General features: G+C 52.0%; 1 protein-coding gene across 1 annotated transcript; it reads right to left on the bottom strand.

Moving 5' to 3' along the window:
• Nucleotides 1-13,624: 13,624 nt before the first annotated feature.
• LOC134370084 (aquaporin-12-like) lies at nucleotides 13,625-20,247 on the bottom strand. The gene is made up of 3 exons (XM_063087059.1): nucleotides 19,641-20,247; nucleotides 17,073-17,189; nucleotides 13,625-13,845 (listed from the first exon to the last, which is right to left on the bottom strand). Exons 1-3 carry the CDS (start codon nucleotides 20,245-20,247, stop codon nucleotides 13,625-13,627), a joined length of 945 nt encoding a protein of 314 aa, XP_062943129.1.
• Nucleotides 20,248-20,530: the final 283 nt, after the last annotated feature.

The following is a 20,530-nucleotide window of genomic DNA, read 5'->3' as shown; positions in this document are numbered from 1 at the left end:
GACAAGAATTGGAATCTTAATATAGTTTTAATGTAAGTCTTACTGTGAGTGGTTTTGAGCACATTTTGATATATTTGAGGGCCACGTGTACGTGTCTTTCTCTGAAGTTTCTGTTTGTGCTTTGCTCTATTTTGCCCATGTTTTTAAAATATTTTTTAAAAGTTTTTATGTTATTTATTTATGTATTTATTTATTACATTGGGGTATTTACTCTTTGTCTGCAATAAGGAATGCAATTTTTTTCCCTAGCTTGCCTTTGGTCTTTTGACTTTATTATAGTGTTTTTCCCATATACACAACTTATGATGATGTAGTTAAATGTGTTGATTTTTAAAACGTGCCTCCGGATTTTGTGTCATGATTGGAAAGGCCTTCCCTATTCCCAAATTTAAAAATAACTTCACCCATGTTTCAAGTTTCCACACTTAGGTCTCCGATCCATTTTGATCTGGTATGAGGGATGGATCCAATCTTGTCCCAAATGGCTATCACCTGGTGCCACTTACTAAAACATCCATCTTTTACCCCGTGATGGGAGGTGCCCCCTTTTTCAGACACTAAGTGTCCTACGTGCAGGGCCCGGCTATGGAATGTCTTTTTTGTTCACTCTCCAGTACCCCCTTCTGTGCTGGGGAAGCTTCTGAGTTACGCTGGAAGGTCTCATGGGCCAATCCCACCTTATTGCTTGTTTTATGTAGAGCTTTTTTTTAAAAAAAACCCTATTCCTGCTCGTTTATTTTTTTGTATTAATCTTAGAATCTAGTGTCTAGCTTAAAAAAAAAATCCTGACATTTTATTGGGATCATGTAACATTGATCTATTAACTTGGGGAGAACTGGCACCTTTAGGACGTTGGGGTATTTTATACAAGCACAAGCGATGTCTTTCCATCCTGTCAAGTCTATTGCTGTGTCTTTCGAGAACGCTTTTAAGTTTTTATTGTATAGGCTTTGCATAGTCCTTGTGAAGTTATTTATAGGCATACTACAGTTTGGCTGTTATTGTTGTTTCTTAGTTTATTGTTTGTTAGATGAAGCCTACTGTGTTTTGACTATTAATTTTATATTCTGCTACTGTATTGAGTTGTTTTAGATTTTGCATTAATTCTGTTTTTTCCAGTATTACCGATATATGATCTGCCATATCACCTGCAAATAGAGACTGATGTGTTTTCTTCTTTTCAGTTCACGTGCTTCGAATTGTTTCCTGCTGTCTGGTTACGCTGACTATCAACATGGCTGGAGTTGTTGCTTTCTTTCTGACTTAGCAGGAGCAACTGGGCTCTTTTCCCGTTAAGTGACATGCTGGATGGTATGTGCTTCTGCGTGTGCTGGGCTGTGTCTGTGGTTTACAGAATGATCCATCAGTTCCAAGTTTGTTAACTTTTTCTAAAACAACGAATGGATGTTGTATTTTCTCAGATGCTTTTTTAGCATCGATAGAAATACTTCCATGATTTTATTACCGCAGCTGTTGACGAAGTGAATTATTTAGAGAATGGCCAGCATTGAAACATTCCTGTATTCTTGTCTTGGGACATTCCTATTTTACATGTTTTTGGATTATATTTGCTAATCATTTTATTATTTTTGCATTAATCACAGGAAAAATTAGTCTGTAATTTAATATCTTATCTATTATAAGTTTTTAAAGAACCAGTTCTTAATTTATTTCTTTGTCTTTTAATTCAGTACTTTCTGCTTTTGTTGCTTTTCTTTTTCTGTTTGGTTTTTTATTGAAACGCAATTGGTTATGCATCCCTGTGGGGAGAGTTGACTATCAGTGCGGTGCACAGTATGTGATGATCAAATCAGGATGGCCAACAGACTAGTTCTGCTCTCATTCAGCTGATACTGCTATTCTTTTCTACCTTTTTGAAGTAAATGTTTGATTTATTTCATTTCATTCTTCTATTTTTATTGATGCAAACATGCAAAACATTTAACTTTCCTCTGAGTACTGTGTGGAGTCCCTTTGATTAGAATGGTTTTATTTTTCTGAGCATCTTTCACTCCTGGTTCATGATGGTGCCCACCGGTTATGTGATGCACAGATGTTCATAACGATTATATCTGCATTGCAGATGGTTGCCTTTAACATTGTGAAGTATCCTTCTTGTCTCATTTAATACACTTGGGTGGAGAGCTATTTTATCATGTATTGGGATATCGACCTCAACCTTTACATTTTCATTTTCTCATCCCTTTGTTTTTACCCTATCCAACATGTCTCTGTACATGGGATAGGACTGGGTTTTCTTTGTGAGCCTCTGGAAACGTGCATCTTTTAGTTGTGAGTTAAATCCATTTACACTTATTGTTGTGATAGGTGTGTTTGGTCTCTGCTTTGCACATTATTTACATATATTTTTTGTGTTATGCAGTATGTACCATGTTTAGGGATGCAGAGAGTGGGGGAGTCCACACAGGAGAACCAGCAGAGGCATGAGGAGAGGTGAGGGGCAGGCACCTGGGGTCATGAGAGGTGCTCTAAGGGGAGGAGATGACACCTCACAGCCCCTCTGCTCTTGGCTAGTTATCAACAGGACACTGTGCACCACACACTCCAGCAAACACATAACACCCTAAACAGCCCCTGGACACAGAGCAGTGCCCCACTGGGCTGGGCACTGAACTCCGGGGGGTCAGGCTTCTAAGCAGCCCAGGGGAGACTCCTCACCCCATTGGAGAGTGGGACTTTGGGAAACTATCAGTGCACCCCACAAGGGCAATGACCAGTGTAATGGGGAACCTGGGGTCAGCTCCCTCCTGGCCAGGGCATACTGACTCCACAGTGGACAGTGACACGCAGTACCTGTGGAGAGCCACCTGCAGACACAGCTTGGTTGGAAGATAGCCCAGACTATGATCCAGGCCAGTTGCTGATGACTCCAGCGGGTGGTGCCCAGACACAGCTACCGGGGTGACAAACTGAAGCCCAGATGCCCAGGGCAGATGCGATGTCACCACAGGGCCATGCTCTGAGCTCTGGCCATGCTGGGGTCGCAGCCCTGGCTCCCGGCAGCCCCGGCCTCTTTGAGTTTTCTCGAGCAGCTGACTGCAGGCCCAGGACCCACCTGTTCTTCCTGAAGGTCAAGAGCCCCAACAGCAGCATCACCCCTGTCCTGTTCCGCTTCGGATAAAGCGCGGCTCACCTCGCCTCTCCCTTCCCACCAAGCCCCCGTTTCTTCTGTCCTTGCCACTTCTCAGCCAGTGATGCCGAGGGCTTCTCCAGTGGCCTGAGCCCTCAGTGTGACATCACGTGCCAGTGCCTGAGGGTCCAGCCACGGAGATGAGCCCTGGACCCTGAGATGTGGGAGGTGGGGGGATGACACGCACGGCACACTGATGAGATGCCACCTGCACACCTGCTATTCTGTGCACATTCCGCACAGCCCACCTGCACAGGGGCCCTCAGGAGACACCAGGCTGCCTACAGGGACACATCTGGAAAAGCCTCCCCTTCTGCCCAGAGTGGTGTAGACCCCCCTTCTCTGCTGCAGAGCTGGGTGCCTGCCTGCTGGAGGTGAAGGCAGCTGCAGGGCAGAGAGCCGCGGGGTGGCCGTTCCTCTCCTGGAGGTCCTGGGAAGTGGTCTGGTGGACCCCGAGTCCAGGGAGGACCCAGAAGGCGGCCCTGGATGATGTGGTTCCGCCTCCCCACGTGCCTCTGGATTGAGTGTGCAGATGCTCAGCCAGGGCGGCCGAGCCACAGGAAGGGAGCTCCCCTGGGCTGAGCCCAAGGTGACGCTGGGCCCTGGGAGCTGTCCCCAGAGCCAGCTGTCCTCAGTGAGCACGCCCCCTTCCCTCCCCAGGTGTGGCGGGTCATGTCCAGAGACACCTTCTACTTCGCCAGCCTGCAGTCCCCACCCGTGTCCTGGAGCCAGCCTCCTCCTACTGTAAGGAAGCCTTGCCCAGGCTCAGTGAGTGGGCCACTTCCTGGAGGACACCAGCACCTTCTGCAGCCTCCTGCAGCCCGGCAGCCTTCGACCTCGGCTCCCACCAGCACCCCCACCCCCACGTGGTGCTGCCTGGCCCAGGTGATGCAGGAGGTGGCTGAGCACTTCCACCTGGTCTTGATGGCTGAGCACCTGGACGAGTCCCCGGTGCAGGACGTGCTACGCTGGGGCCTGGACGACATGGTGGCCTTCCCCACCAACCAGCGCCTGGCCCTCCCCTACCTTCTGCACTGGATGGCATGGTGCCTGGCGCAGGGCACGACCCCCAGCTCATGCTGCTCCACATGGCCCATCCTGGGCTACGAGCTGAAGCCTGCACTGGCCCCCGCCACCCGCCACACATGTTGCGGCCTGGCCGCCCCCGACTGCGCCAGGTAGGCGAGAAGGCCCCGTGGCTGGCAAGGACACAGGGGTGCCCCTGGGGGAGTGGAATCCCCCACAGGGCCTGTGTACCACACCAGGCCCAGCACCAAATGAAAGGGGCCTCATTGGAAAAGCAGGAAGGGGTGCCCTTGACATGCTAGCGTAGAAAGCCTCTAAACTTTTAAAGTAACTTTCTGCTGATCAGACGCAGTAGAGTGACAGTGGCACAGGAGCAGCAAACTAAACTCACGTTGCAAATGTGTTTTTGCTGTGATTTTATGTAAACGATAGATACGAGTTTATTAATGAGAGATCTTGATGAAGCAAACGATTTTCCGGGCTCCCTTTTCTGCAAATTTATCATGTTATCAAAATTTAAATTTCTAGCAAGTTCCTTTCTTCTTAATTTAAATGAGAGGACAATCAGTCAATTGTGCAAATGCAAAATTGCAAATCATATCTGCCAATTTTGAACTGTGAAAAGGATCTTTCTGTGATACAACCATTACTGGAGCTGCTCAGACTATTTTATAGGCTGTGACAACAGGGGACACAATTCTGAAAATCATCAGGAATAATAAATCTTTTTTTTTTTTTTTTAAATTTTATTTTGTCGATATACATTGTGGCTGATTATTGCTCCCCATCACCAAAACCTCCCTCCCTTCTCCCTCCCCCCCCCAACAATGTCCTTTCGGTTTGCTTTTCGTATCAACTTCAAGTAATTGTGGTTGTTATATCTTCTTCCCCCCCACCCGGTTTTGTGTGTGTGTGTGTGTGTGTGTGTGTGTGTGTGTGTGTGTGTGTTTGAATTTATTTATTAATTTTTAGCTCCCACCAATAAGTGAGAACATGTGGTATTTCTCTTTCTGTGCCTGATTTGTTTCACTTAATATAATTCTCTCAAGGTCCATCCATGTTGTTGCAAATGGCAGTATTTCATTCGTTTTTATAGCTGAGTAGTATTCCATTGTGTAGATGTACCACATTTTCCGTATCCACTCATCTGATGATGGACATTTGGGCTGGTTCCAACTCTTGGCTATTGTAAAGAGTGCTGCGATGAACATTGGGGAACAGGTATACCTTCGACGTGATGATTTCCATTCCTCTGGGTATATTCCCAACAGTGGGATAGCTGGGTCGTATGGTAGATCTATCTGCAGTTGTTTGAGGAACCTCCATACCATTTTCCATAGAGGCTGCACCATTTTGCAGTCCCACCAACAGTGTATGAGAGTTCCTTTTTCTCCGCAACCTCGCCAGCATTTATCGTTCAGAGTCTTTTGGATTTTAGCCATCCTAACTGGGGTTAGATGGTATCTCAATGTGGTTTTGATTTGCATTTCCCGGATGCTGAGTGATGTTGAGCATTTTTTCCTATGTCTGTTGGCCATTTGTATATCTTCCTTAGAGAAATGTCTACTTAGCTCTTTTGCCCATTTTTTAATTGGGTTGCTTGTTTTCTTCTTGTAAAGTTGTTTGAGTTCCTTATATATTCTGGATATTAATCCTTTGTCAGATGTATATTTTGCAAATATTTTCTCCCACTCTGTTGGTTGTCTTTTAACTCTGTTAATTGTTTCTTTTGCTGTGCTGAAGCTTTTTAGTTTGATATAATCCCATTTGTTTATTTTTCCTTTGGTTGCCCGTGCTTTTGGGGTCGTATTCATGAAGTCTGTGTCCAGTCCTATTTCCTGAAGTGTTTCTCCCATGTTTTCTTTAAGAAGTTTTATTGTTTCAGGGTGTATATTTAAATCCTTAATCCATTTTGAGTTGATTTTAGTATACGGTGAGAGGTATGGATCTAGTTTCATTCTCCTGCATATGGATATCCAGTTATCCCAGCACCATTTGCTGAAGAGGCAGTCCCTTCCCCAGTGAATAGGCTTGGTGCCTCTGTCAAAGATCAGATGGAAGTAAGTGTGTGGGTTTATTTCTGGATGCTCTATTCTATTCCATTGGTCAGTGTGTCTGTTTTTATGCCAGTACCATACTGTTTTGGTTATTATAGCTTTGTAGTATAGCTTAAAGTCAGGTAGTGTTATGCCTCCAGCTTTATTTTTTTTGCTCAGCTTTGCTTTGGCTATGCGTCGTCTTTTATTGTTCCATATTAATGTCTGGATAGTTTTTTCCATTTCTGAGAAAAATGTCTTTGGAATTTTGATGGGGATTGCATTGAATTTGTATATCACTTTGGGTAGTATGGACATTTTCACTATGTTGATTCTTCCAATCCAAGAGCATGGGATATCTTTCCATCTTCTTGTATCCTCTCTAATTTCTCTCAGCAGTGGTTTGTAGTTCTCATTATAGAGATTTTTCACCTCCTTGGTTAACTCAATTCCTAAGTATTTTATTTTTTTGGTGGCTGTTGTAAATGGGCAGGCTTTCTTGATTTCTCATTCTGCATGTTCGCTATTGGAGAAAAGAAATGCTACTGATTTTTGTGTGTTGATTTTGTATCCTGCTACTGTGCTGAAATCATTTATCAATTCCAAGAGTTTTTTTGTAGAGGTTTTAGGCTGTTCGATATATAGGATCATGTCATCTGCAAACAGGACAGTTTGACTTCATCTTTTCCAATCTGGATGCCCTTTATTTCCTTCTCTTCTCTGATTGCTCTAGCTAGTACTTCCAACACTATGTTGAACAGGAGTGGTGAGAGTGGGCATCCTTGTGTAGTTCCTGTTCTTAAAGGAAAAGCTTTCAGCTTTTCCCCATTCAGGATGATATTGGCAGTGGGTTTGGCATATATGGCTTTAATTATGTTGAGATACTTTCCCTCTATACCTAACTTATAGAGGGTCTTTGTCATGAATGAGTGCTGAACTTTATCAAATGCTTTTTCAGCATCTATAGAGATGATCATATGGTCCTTGTGTTTGAGTTTATTAATATGGTGTATCACATTTATTGATTTGCGTATGTTGAACCAACCTTGCATCCCTGGGATGAATCCCACTTGATCGTGGTGAATAATTTTATGTATGTGTTGCTGTATTCTGTTTGCTAGTATTTTATTGAGGATTTTTGCATCTACACTCATCAAGGATATCAGCCTGTAGTTTTCTTTTTTGGTTATATCTTTACCTGGTTTTGGTATCAGGATGATGTTTGCTTCATAGAATGAATTTGGGAGATTTGCGTCCGTTTCAATCTTTTGGAATAGTTTGTAAAGTATCGGTGTCAATTCCTCTGTTTGGTAAAATTCTGCTGTGAATCCATCTGGTCCTGGGCTTTTCTTTGTTGGGAGCCTTCTGATAACAGCTTCAATCTCCTTTATTGTTATTGGTCTGTTCAAATTTTCTACGTCTTCATGGTTCAGTTTTGGGAGCTTGTGTGTGTCCAGAAATTTATCCATTTCCTCCAGATTTTCAAATTTGTTGGCGTATAGTTGTTTATAGTAGTCTCGAATGATTCCTTGTATTTCAGATGAATCAGTTGTAATATCGCCTTTTTCATTTCTAATTTTTGTTATTTGAGTCTTCTCTCTTCTTTTTTTTGTTAGCCATGCTAATGGTCTGTCAATTTTATTTATCTTTTCAAAAAACCAACTTTTTGATTCATTGATCTTTTGAATTGTTTTTTGGTTTTCAATTTCATTCAGTTCTGCTCTGATCTTAATGATTTCTTTCTGTCTGCTAACTTTAGGTTTGGATTGTTCTTGTTTTTCTAGTTCTTTAAGGTGAAGTGTTAGGTTGTTCACTTGCCATCTTTCCATTCTTCTGAAGTGAGCGTTTAATGCAATAAGTTTCCCCCTCAATACTGCTTTTGCAGTATCCCACAGGTTTTGGTATGATGTATCATTGTTTTCATTAGTTTCAATAAATTTTTTGATTTCCTGCTTGATTTCTTCTTGGACCCATATGTCATTAAGTAGAATGCTGTTTAATTTCCATGTGTTTGTATAGTTTCCAGAGTTTCGTTTGTTATTAATTTCTAGTTTTAATCCATTGTGGTCTGAGAAGATACATGGGATAATTCCAATTTTTTTGAATTTATTGAGACTTGATTTGTGACCTAATATGTGATCTATCCTGGAGAATGATCCATGTGCTGCTGAGAAGAATGAATATTCTGAGGTTGTTGGATGGAATGTTCTGTAGATATCTTCCAATTCCAACTGGTCTAGAGTCTTGTTTAGATCTTGTGTTTCTCTACTGATTCTTTGCTTAGATGATCTGTCTAATATTGACAGTGGGGTGTTCAGGTCCCCTGTTATTATGGTATTAGTGTCTATTTCCTTCTTTAGGTCTAATAGAGTTTGTTTTATAAATCTGGCTGCTCCAACATTGGGTGCGTACATATTTATGATTGTTATGTCTTCTTGATGGATCAGTCCTTTTATCATTAAGTAGTGTCCCTCGTTGTCTCTTTTTATGGTTTTTAGTTTAAAGTCTATTTTGTCAGATATAAGAATAGCTACTCCAGCTCGTTTTTCTTTTCTGTTTGCATGGTAAATCTTTTTCCATCCTTTCACTCTTAGTCTGTGTGAATCTTTATGGGTGAGGTGGGTCTCTTGTAAGAAGCATATAGTTGGGTCCTCCTTTTTGATCCAGTCAGCCAGTCTGTGTCTTTTGATTGGGGAATTTAAGCCTTTTACATTAAGAGTTGTTATTGAAAGGTGTTGATTTATTCCTAGCATTTTATTGGCTGTTTGGTTGTCTTAGGTGTCTTTGTTCCTTGCTTTCTGATTTACTGTTTCTTTTCTGTGTTTGTTGGTTCCTTAGGTTGTAGATAGTGTTTTTGTTTGCTTGTTTTCTCTTCATGAATGCCATTTTTATTATACTAGTGGGTATTGATTTTTCTTGGGTTTTTATGGCAGTGGTAGTTATTTTTCAGGAACCAAACCCAGTACTCCCTTGAGAATTTCTTGTAAGGGTGGTCGTGTGGTAGTGAACTCCCGCAGTTTTTGTTTGTCTGAGAAATATACTATTTCCCCTTCATTTCGGAAGGATAGCCTTGCAGGGTAGAGTATTCTTGGCTGGCAATCTTTGTCTTTTAGTATTTTGAATATATCATCCCATTCCTTTCTAGCTTTTAGGGTTTGTGATGAAAAGTCTGATGTTAGCCTGATTGGGGCCTCCTTATAGGTGATTTGACACTTCTCTCTTGCAGCTTTTAAGATTCTCTCTTTGTCTCTGAGTTTTGCCAATTTGACTATGACATATCTTGGAGAAGGCCTTTTTGGGTTGAATATGTTTGGAGATCGTTGAGCTTCCTGGATCTGAAGATCTGTGATTTTTCCTATACCTGGGAACTTTTTGGCCACTATTTTGTTGAATATGTTTTCAATGGAATCTCCATTTTCCTCCCCTTCTGGAATACCCATGACTCGGATATTTGAGCGCTTAAGGTTGTCTGATATCTCTCTCAGATTTTCTTCAATGTCCTTGATTCTTTTTTCTTTCTTTTTGTCTGCTTGTGTTATTTCAAACAGCCCATCTTCAAGTTCAGAGTTTCTCTCTTCAACTTCCACAAGCCTGCTGGTTAAACTCTCCATTGTGTTTTTTATTTCGCTGAATAACTTCTTCAGTTCAGCAAGTTCCGCTACATTTTTTTTCAGGACATTGATTTCCTTGTACATTTCCTCTTTCAGATCCTGTATACTTTTCCTCATTTCATCATGATGTCTAGCTGAGTTTTCTTGTATCTCATTCAGTTTCCTTAGAATTGTCGCTCGAAATTCCTTGTCAGTCATTTCAAGGGCTTCTTGTTCTATAGGATCTAGAGTTTGAGATTTATTAACTTTTGGTGGTGTACTTTCTTGATTTTTTGTATTTCTGGTATCTTTTTTTTTGGTGTTTATTCATTGTGGCAGGGGGTTTCACAGTGCACCGGTTTGAGACTAATGACTAACTAGGATGTTGCTGTGGTTGCCAATTTCGTATGGCTCCCTCCGTGACTGCTCAGTTGGCCTCTAGTGCCTTGTGTGTGTGGTTGCCTCGGGTCTTGGGCTTCTCCGGGGAGCCACCTTTCTGGTCAGCTTGGACTCTGCTGGGCTGGTGGATCACGTACCACAGGGTGTGTGATCTCTGTTGAGCTTTCACTTCCTGTTCAGGACTTCTCCCTGTTCCATGTGCTCTGGCCCAGGCTGTTGGATTGTGCAGTGGTGACCCCACAGGGTGTGTGGTTTCTGTCGAGTCTCCGCCTCCCTGGCCACACGTCTCCCCACTCTGTGCGCACTGTGCTGGGAGGGGCGTGTCTTCTGCAACCCTCGTCTATCAGCTGGGCCTTCAGGACCCTGCTCGGCACCGCCTGGCCCAGGAAGTCTGCCAGGTTTCTGGTAGGCACAGACGACCGGTCACTCTGGGTGCCTTTGTAGCACTGTGTAGATCTTTCTCGGGACTTGTTCACCTTTGTATCCCCCCGGTATAGACCGAATCTAGCGCCCACCTGCCACCAGCTCTCTGGCAGGTTCAAGCGGACCTGGGAACTCTCCTACCACACTGTTCCCAACCAGAAATTGGTTAGGCTTTTCTACGAACTGGTGGCCGCAGAGATGGTATCTGCCTCCCAGTAACCGGAAGTTTACCGGGGGCCGGAGTCCAGGGTGTAGTGGAGTGACAGTCGGCCCGCCCATACTTCCTTGCCCTCCCGACACTGGCCGGAGATGCCCCTGCCACCAGCCCTGCCAGAGAACGGTGGAGGGAGTGGGAGGGGAGGCCGGCCCGCAGGCTCCGGAAAGCCCCGCGCCGGGCCAAGCAAATGGGAAGGCTCAGTGACGGCCGAGCTGGGCGGAGCTGCCAGTACCTGGGAAAATGGAGGCAGCCCCGGGGCGGTGAGTGGCCTGGTGATGCAGGCGGGAGCCGAGTGGGCGTCAGCCCCCCAAACAGGGCTTGGCCAGGGGTCACTCACAGGGTTGTGCCAGGTCAGGCGCTCACTCTCTGCCTCTGGTTTGCCGCCTTCCCCGTTCTCGGCCGCTGCCGCCTCGGGCTGTTCAGTCGCAGCGCGGCTCCAGTGCTCCCAGGAATCTTCTTTAATGCCGGCCTGAAACCTCGAATCCTGAATAGGGCAGCTGGCTGCCTTCAGCACAGCCCCGGCCTCCGGGATCCTGTCTGCATCCACAGCAGCCCTGGTGACGTGTTCCCTGTTTCGAGACTCACTTTTGCAGCTAAGAAACAGTTCTTTTCCTGCTCCACACTTCAAAGCTGTTGCCTGTAAATGAGGCAGCCTCTCCTGCTGGGGGCAAAGTGGCGGTCACCCCCCACGACCGGCCACCAGCAGCGGTCCTCCCTTAAGAGATGGCAAGAGGAAGGTCCACAAGTTTCCCAGCTGCCTGAGGCCCAGTGGCTGCCTTTTCCACCTCAGCTACTCCGCGCCAGCCGCCGCAGCCACCGCCATCTTGAAACTCCCCAGGAATCATAAATTTTAGTACATCTAGAGCTGATGATTATTGCGGAGCATTTTTTCTAAAAAGATTTAAATCCCCATACAAGTTAGTTTTGTGTAAGTTTCGATGTAATTACTAATGCAAGTCTCTACAGTGTGATTTTAATGTTTCCTCTCACGTTTCCTTGTGGAGACCTTGTGGAGACCGTGCAAGAAACCGAAAGTGAATTCATACCTTGCATAAAATTTCAAATATCCGTTTGTGAATTCTATCTGTATATCTTCAGCTGTAAGGAAAAGTTAATTTAAAAACTGCCTTTCATTAATAATTAATTGGTTCATTCAAAGTTTCCTGTGGAAATTGTGTTCTTTTCCATCAAACGCAGTGATCTTTAAATTTAATTTTTGTTTAAAGCTTGTGGATTTTGCTTTATAATATTGAAGTTTTAAAAATAGAGATTCCAAACTCCTCCGGTAACCCTGATATCTTTATTGCAGTGTGCTTTATTGCAATGTGTCTGCCTATGTAATACTAATTTACTGTTGCAATTACTGCCTGAGCACAGGAATTTTCTTTCCTGGAAATCGAGGCTGCTGGGACTAGCTATGGGACAGACGTGCCAGCCAGCCTCCCCTGTCGGGTCCTGGTGCTGCCCCACGGGGAGCCCCTCTTCTCTCCTGGGGCCACACCCTCTGCTACCCTTGCTGCTGCTGCTGGGACCACCCCCAGCCCAGCGTCGCCCCTCCACAGACCCCTGCCAGGGGAGCTGGTGGCCCCCAGCCCATCACCACCCCAGGTGCTACCTTCCCTCTGCAGGGAAGCCTCAGGCAGCCCTGTCAGGGCCTCTGGAAGCCACAATGGGCTGGCTCTCAGGCTCTATCCAGGGGTCCCTCAGGGACCTGGGTTCCCTGTCACCTCCTCCCCCAGGGTGGTCACACCAAGAAGGGGGAGGATGAGTCTGGGGCTCCAGGCAGAGCAGCCTCCCTGCCAGGTTGGGTGGCTGAGGGAGCAGCCAAGATGGGGGAGGTTGTGGGAGAACTACACGTTCTCTCCTCCTGCAGAGAAGCAGGTCTGGAAGCCTTCGTCTCCCCGGCACCCCCAAGGAAAAGCCCACCCAGCACGTCTCCTTGGCTTCTCCTCGAGTTCTTGGCCCACCACAAAGCAGCCCGGCCCAGGGCCTGCTGCCCACCAGAGGACAGGCCAAGGCCCCAGGCAGGAGCTCCAGCCACCCTCTCTCCGGATGTGGCTCCAGGAACCACAGCTGAGGGGGCTTTGTCCAGGGCCTGCTGCCCACCAGAGGACAGGCCAAGGCCCCAGGCAGGAGCTCCAGCCACCCTCTCTCTGGATGTGGCTCCAGGAACCACAGCTGAGGGGGCTTTGTCCTATTGGAGTGGAAGGTTCTTGATCAGCCTTGGTATTTGGGGAGGACACGGCTGGAGGCTCTTCCCAGCCTGGCCTGGAGTTCCAGAGTCTTGCAGTCAAGGTCCCAGTGACTGACAAGGACTTTCCTGGCTTTGGGGACCAGCGGGCCACTGTCCTGAGGTTCAGGGAACATGGTGGACAGTGGAACTGGGTGGTCCCATACCCAGCCTCAGGCTCCACCGCCATGCTCAACGACCCCAGCAGGTCTCAGGCTGTCCCAGCCACTCAGGCCTTCCTGTCCCTGGGCTGCAGGCACTCAGGCCTGTCCAGGGAAATCAGACTCCATAGATGGAAACTTCTCAGGCCCAGGTTGATTAATGCTGGGATTTTCTCCTGCCCTCATGTGTCTTACCTTTCATCCTTATTCTGTAAATAAGAGAGAGCCTCCTGGAGACAGAGGCAACACAGACCCGCCACACCGGGTTCTGCCTTGCCCCCCCCCCCCCCCGCCTACCCTTCCAGAAGCTTCTGTCACGGCCCAGGGACCAGCAGGTCCTGAAAATGGTTTATTGAGAAATGGTTTGCGGGAAGGGAAGCCCGGGTTCCCCTTAGCTCCTGGTGGTTCCAGGGTTCAGCCAGGGCTGCCGACCCCGCCAGTTCTGCCCAGGCTCCCGGCTGCTGTGCCCCTTTGTGGGCATCTGGGTGTCCCCACAACCTGCTGCTGCCTTCCCTCTGGGGGTTCGGTACTTCTTCCTGTGACTGTAGAACAGGTTCCTCTGGAAAAGGCGGGGAAGGTGGCCGTGATACAGCAGGACAGCCAGGACCATGCCTGCAAGAGACGGATCAGCCTGCAGGGCCCGGGGGCTCCTGAAACCAAAGACAAGCTGGGTACTCACAGCCCAGACCCTCCCCAGCACAGGAGAGCCACAGACCCAGGCCAAGAGGACCCTGAAGACCACGGCCAGGGAGGCTCCTGTACCCCAAGGGTCCCCTGCCTCGGCCGAGGTCTGGGCCTTCCCATTCATGCCCCTCCTCCTGGGTGCCCTCCCCATGGAGGGGACAGGCCCACAGGGAGCGCATGCTCTTCTAGACCGTGCTCGTGTCCAGAGCCTGCCCGGCTCTGTCTTCCCAGGGCTGCCTCCTGAAGGTGCTGCCATCCTGGGTGTGGCTGTTGGCAAGGGGCATGAGCAGGAGTTGAGAGCTAATTCCCACTGGCCCTCCTTGTCACTGGGAAGGTCAGTTTGCCAAGGCAGGAGCAGAGAGCAGATTTTCTTTAAGTTTGATGCAAATCTGGAAGGATTTAAGCTGTGGTGTGACGTCCCCCACTGGGAACTGCTGCTCGGCCCCAAAAACGTCAGGGGTGGCCTGGCAGGCCCTGCCTCTGTTAGCACCAGCCCCTGCTGCAGTTCCTGAGGTCGGCCCCTGTGACCTCAGCCTGCTGCCGCACCGCCACGGTCCCCTGGCCCCATTGAACCCTCCGAGGCTGATGCTGGTCCTGTCCCCTCTCCCGAGGGGCGGTCCTGGAGGGGGCAGAGACCTGTGCGGGGTCAACAGCTACAGGTGCAGGTGCAGGTGCAGGTGCCCACCCCGCCGCCGGCCGCACTTCCCTCTCCTGACCACCGGGGGGGGGGGGCGCCTGTCCAGGCCTCTGCGGTCTCAAGGTCGCTTCCTAAGTGACTTCTGGAAAAAGGAGGTTTGTGGGATGCACGTGCCCCAAGTCCCATCCTATGGAGACATCCTGCTGCATCCCCACCCGGACCCTGGCAGGACACAGGGCCCTTCTCTAGAGAGGTTGTCTGGGCTCGGGGCAGCAGGTGCACTCGGGGTGGGATCCTGAACTGAGACGGGTGGAGCGGGCGTGAGGGTCTGGCATGCCGAGCTGTCAGCCTCTTCCCACCGTGATGGCTCTGGACGCCACCACTGCAGTTCTGGGGGTACAGGCTGCACCGGGGTGAATGGCGTCCCCCACGTCACGTCCTTCCCAGAACCTCAGAATGTGACCGTCGTGGAAATAGGGAGTTTGTGGATGTGATTAGATAAATGAAGATGAGGACACGCGAAAGGAGAGCAGACCCTAAATCCAACATGACGGCGGCCACATGGGAAGAGACAGACACGCAGGGGCTGTGCGGAGACGGGGCAGAGGCTGGAGGGACACGTGCACAAGCCGTGGGACACCACGGAACGCTGGCGACACCCAGAACACAGGAAGGGGCAGGAGCGCCCTCCCTGAGCAGTCAGAGGCCCTGCTCTGTCCCCTCCCAGGGCTCGGACCCTGGCCCTCGGCCGTGTGTGGGAACCACCCTCTGTGCGGTGCAGCTTCTGCGGCCACGCGCTGCCGGGGGAGCCCGGGACAGTCCTGTGAGGCCGTGGAGGGACCCCAAGACTCTAGCCCGGCCAGAAGGACCACCGGGTGCGGGCAGAAGCGGGACGTCTCACGTCACAGCCGGGGGTCTGGGTCTACCTGCCAGGCACCCTTGCTCAGAAACTCCTGGGGACGTGCTCGCCAGAGAGGGGTCACCCAAGGGGAAGATGTGGACAGCAGGAGGTGGAACATGCACGGGGACAGGAGAGAGGCCGCCCCAGAGGCAAGGGGGACTCGAGGTGGCATTGCCACTGTGGACACAACTCGGGACACAGCGGGAGGCTCTGCTGCTGAGCTGCTGAGAAGCGCCCTGGACTGAGCCAGAAGCTGGAGCGTCGTCCGCCTGCGGCAGGAGGACAGGAGGCCGAGCAGGAAGCGACGACGGTCCTGCTGCTGCCTCCAGGCTCGGCAGCGCCGTTCCCACAGCCGGGTGACCAGAGCCCCAGGGTGAGGAAGGGGAAGGGGTGTGGGGTGCTGTGGAGGATGGTCACCTCCTCACTGTCCTTCGGGGACCGTCTGGGGTCAACTCCTAACGCCATGTCTTTGAGGTGTCCAGAGACAAGGGGTAAACCCCAAACCCTCTGCTAGCACAGGACGCACTGCCGTGGGAGGCACGTGGGGCAGAGAGGGGGATCCTGCCTTCCTTAATGCAGTGCCCAGGACGACAAGTGACAGATGCTGATGACGAACTTTCACCATCCAGGGCCAGCGTCGGCCTGCAGACCTCGGGCTCCTGTCTTTTCTCCTCCTCGTGGGGAGGCTGAGGCTTTGCCCCGTGACAGCTCCCCCAGTGTAGACCAGCAGAGGCAGGAGGAAGCTTCTGGATTTCCACTGGACCCTCCTTACCCGGGTGACAAAGGCGTGGAGAGGGGCGTGGAGCCGTGTCCTGAGACCGGGAGCAGGAGAAGGCATGACCTCCACCTGTGGACTCCGTCCCCGGGGCCGAAATCGAGGACGGCTCTGTGGCCTCCACCTCTGCTCCTCTGCCCGTGCAGGTGCAGGGACAAGAGGCACCCGCAGGAGGGAGAGCTGAGCCGTCTCCTCTGTGCTCCAAGGAGTCACTGGGTGGCCTCGTCTGGAGCCCCAGGGGCCTGGCCACCCCCGGTCCACAGCCCTAGAAGGGCGGGATGTTCCCCCACGTTGTCCAAGTGCGGCCCCTCTCCCCCGAGGTCCCCGGTCACCAGGACCAGCACCTGGTCCAGGGAGCCTGGCTTGGGTGTCGGGGGGAGCCCCAGGCACAGGGCCCCCCTCCTTGGGCACCATCCCTGCCTGTCTGCCCAGCACCCCACAGGGGTCTGCATCTTCCCCACTCCGCCACCTTCTTACCTGGCTCCAGCCCCCTCTCCTTTGTGACGGTGTCCAAACCAAGGTGGACCAAACACAACCCCCTCCCACCCCATCCACACTGCAGAGGGGCACCTGGGGGCACTGACCCGGCACCCTCTCATCCTCCCCCCAACAGGACCCCACAGTGCAGGACGTGCTCTGGGCACCAGCAGCCCCTGGATCTGTCTCCCCACAGTGAGGTGGCCCCCGCAGGCCCAGGTCTAGGAATGCTCTGAGTGTCCGTCCCTGTCCCTGGAGGCTGAGCCACGACCTCGGGCCAGCCTTGCCCCACTGCCCCTCCAGGGACTCCGAGAGCTGGGCCCAGGACATCCTGCTGGGCCCGAGTGACCCTGCCCTGCCCTTACCTGTCAGCGGGCCCAGCCAGTACACCTGGGCGTACTCCAGCAAGGTGTGCCCCGAACAGTGGAAGGTGACGGAGGCGGCCAGGGCGGGGTTGCAGAAGGCGGCCGTGAAGGGCCCAGCTGCGGACAGAGCACGGGTCTTCCTTGTGGGCTGGCCCGGCTCAGCCACCTCTCCAGGCCAGGAGCGGAGCCGCCCCCAAAGCCACAGCGCGAGTCCTACTGTGTGCGGCTCACGGCCCCCAGGGCTGGGCTTCAGCCGCCCTCATCTTGCTGATGGACGCACAAACGCGGCGAGACCCATTGACCCAGGGTCGGAAGTCACAGGGTCAGCGAGCAGCTGGGACAAGGGTCTCACCAGGGACATCCAACACCCCTCCTCACATCTCACCCCCAGTCCTGCCCTTTCTCCTGCAACCTCACCCTGTGGGAGGTGGTCTATGAGAGAGACGGGGAGAGAGAGACAGAGAGAGGCAGAGATGAGAGAGACAGAGAGAGACAGAGATGGGGAGACAGAGAGACAGAGATGTGGAGACAGAGAGACAGAGATGGGGAGAGAGACAGGGAGAGAGAGATAGAGAGAGACAGGGAGAGACAGAGATGAGAGAGACAGAGAGAGGCAGAGATGAGAGACAGAGAGAGACAGAGATGAGAGAGACAGAGAGAGATAGAGATGGGGAGAGAGACAGAGAGAGACAGAGATGAGAGAGACAGAGAGAGACAGAGATGAGAGAGAGAGATAGAGATGAGAGAGACAGAGAGACAGAGATGAGAGAGACAGAGAGAGTCAGGGAGAGACAGAGATGAGAGAGACAGAGAGAGACAGAGATGAGAGACAGAGAGAGACAGAGATGAGAGAGACAGAGAGAGACAGAGATGAGAGACAGAGAGAGACAGAGATGAGAGACAGAGAGAGACAGAGATGGGGAGAGAGACAGGGAGAGACAGAGATGAGAGAGACAGAGAGAGGCAGAGATGAGAGACAGAGAGAGACAGAGATGAGAGAGACAGAGAGAGATAGAGATGGGGAGAGAGACAGAGAGAGACAGAGATGGGGAGAGAGACAGGGAGAGACAGAGATGAGAGAGACAGAGAGACAGAGATGGGGAGAGAGACAGGAAGAGAGATATAGAGAGAGATAGACAGAGACAGAGAGAGACAGAGATGAGAGAGACAGAGAGAGACAGATGGGGAGAGAGACAGAGATGGGGAAAGAGACAGGGAGAGACAGACAGAGAGACAGAGATGTGAGAGAGACAAGGAGAGAGAGACAGAGACAGAGATGGGGAAAGAAACGGAGAGAGAGACAGAGAGGGACAGAGATGAGAGAGACAGAGAGACAGAGATGGTGAGAGAGACAAGGAGAGAGAGACAGAGACCGACAGACAGACAGACAGACAGAGGGAGACCTCAGAGAGGGACTGGGCCTGTGGGGGCAACAACAGAGAGGAGCAGGGTGGGGGTGGTGAGGGGAGGCGGCCTCTTCCCGCCCCAGGCCAGGGAGACCTGCGTCAGTGCGCAGGCGCTGCCACTGGACAGGGTAGGAGCAGGGGCTGGGCCTTGGGGAGAGCAGGTGACCAGGTGGACATGGGCCTGGAGCCGGCCTGTGACGACCAGGACACCGGCAGCTCCTGATGCTGGCCTCCCACCCTCATGGCGGCACCTTGGTGGCTCCTGTGCTGGTGGCAGGAGCTCATGGTGTGTCAACCAGGGCAGGCAACCAGGTAATGGCCACAGAGCCCTGCCCTGCTGAATTCTCTGTCCACCCGTGCCTCAGTTTCCCCAGGTGTACATGGGCTCTGGGGGCAACTTCCTGTGGCCCTTGTGGTGCAGGTCACACGGTGTCAGCCCTAGTGCTGCTGCTGTCCTTACTGGGCCCCTGGAGTGGCGCTGTGGGAGAACTCAGCCCTCTGCGCCTGGAGCAGGAAGAAACCACTCCTAGAATCCCCCTGCGCCCGTCTCTGTGGGGCGCCCAGCAGAGAGCTCGCCAGTGACAGCTTCCCTCACGGTGGAGCCCTGGGCCAGGGACCGCCTTCTGGGACCGGAAGTGGAGCAGGGGCACTGGGTCAGGCAGAGGGTGGGGACCGAGGGCAGCTTCCGCAGAGCCGAGGGACCAGGGGGGTGGTCACCAGGTCAGACTGCTGGGGTGGGCTCACAGGTAGGGGAAGGGCGGGAGGTGCCTGTCCTCGGTGCCCAGTGGGGGATGCGTGGGGTGGGCGAGGACACGTGGGACCACTCTGTGTAGGCAGGGATGGGAGGACGCAGGGCTCGCAGGCCAGAGCCCGGCCAGGCCCTGCGGATTCTGCCCCGCAGTCCCCCTGCCCCAGGGCAGGTCCTTTGGGATGAACAGGGATGGCTGGAAGTTGGGGGGAGGCACAGCCAGGGGGATGTCCTGGCAGGGGCCGGGGCCCTCCCCACCACCCAGCCCCCATCCACCTGCAGGTTCCAGGAAGTGGCCACCTGGTGTCTGTGGCCTGCGGCCCCTCTCCTGGGTGTCCACAGGCAGGGGTGTGGTCGACGGCCACACGGGTGTAGTGGTCCTGAGGGGTCCTAGTGAGAGGGACGAGGTCTCACCTGTGTGGGCCATGACGGTGACCAGCAGGGCCACGGCCGGCACCCTGTAGACGGGCAGACTGTGCCGCAGGCGGAGAAGTGTCAGGTGGAAGAGGATGGCACAGGCACCTTCCACCAGTGCGCCCTGGGCCACGGTCGTGCGCAAGGCCGAGTCGCAGTGCGTGGCCATGAGGTTCTGCAGCAGGTGCAGGTCACTGAGCTCCCAGGCCCAGCAGAGCCGCGTCAGGGCACAGGCCACCTGCATGCCCAGCGCCTGGGCCGTCAGCTTCAGCAGCGTGCTGGCCAGAGATGCCTCGGCCACGAGGAACTCCTGCAGGGATACGGCGGGGTTGGCTGAGGCCCCATCCAAGGTGGCCCCGTGCAGCAGGAAGAGCAGGAAGAGCAGTGTCAGCAGCAGGTCGGGCCCGAAGCCCCCGGCCCAGGGGCCGATCTCCACCAACATCCTCATCTCCAGGCAGCAGGCCCCGAGCTGGGCTGCGCCCGCCGCCTCCCGCGCGAAGCTGTCATAGGCGCCTGCCGGGAGCAGAGCCTTGGTCGCCCTCCTGACTGCCTCGCAGAGGGCAAAGGTGGCAAAGAAGAAGGACAGGGACACGTTCAGAGCAGCCATCGGCCTGGGCTCCGCACAGGAGCCGCTGAGCAGGGCCCCGAGGAGGCGGGGCAGAGGCTGTTGGCCCCACGGCCAGAGGGCGGAGGGGCTGTGGGACGGTCCACCTGGGCCTCTGGGAGCAGCACACCTGTGCCCCTCGCCTCCAGCTTCACCTGCAGCCAGACCAGGTGCAAGCAGGAGCGCCCTCGGCCACCCGCCCTCAGCCTGGCGTCCATCCCAAGCTGTGAGACTCCACAGGCCCCGCTTGGTCCACTCACCAGCCTGGGGCGCTGGAGACGGGCCA

This window comes from Cynocephalus volans, chromosome 1 (genome assembly GCF_027409185.1).
Source record: "Cynocephalus volans isolate mCynVol1 chromosome 1, mCynVol1.pri, whole genome shotgun sequence".
Lineage (NCBI taxonomy): Eukaryota > Metazoa > Chordata > Mammalia > Dermoptera > Cynocephalidae > Cynocephalus > Cynocephalus volans.
This window is presented reverse-complemented; position numbering and strand designations above follow the sequence as displayed.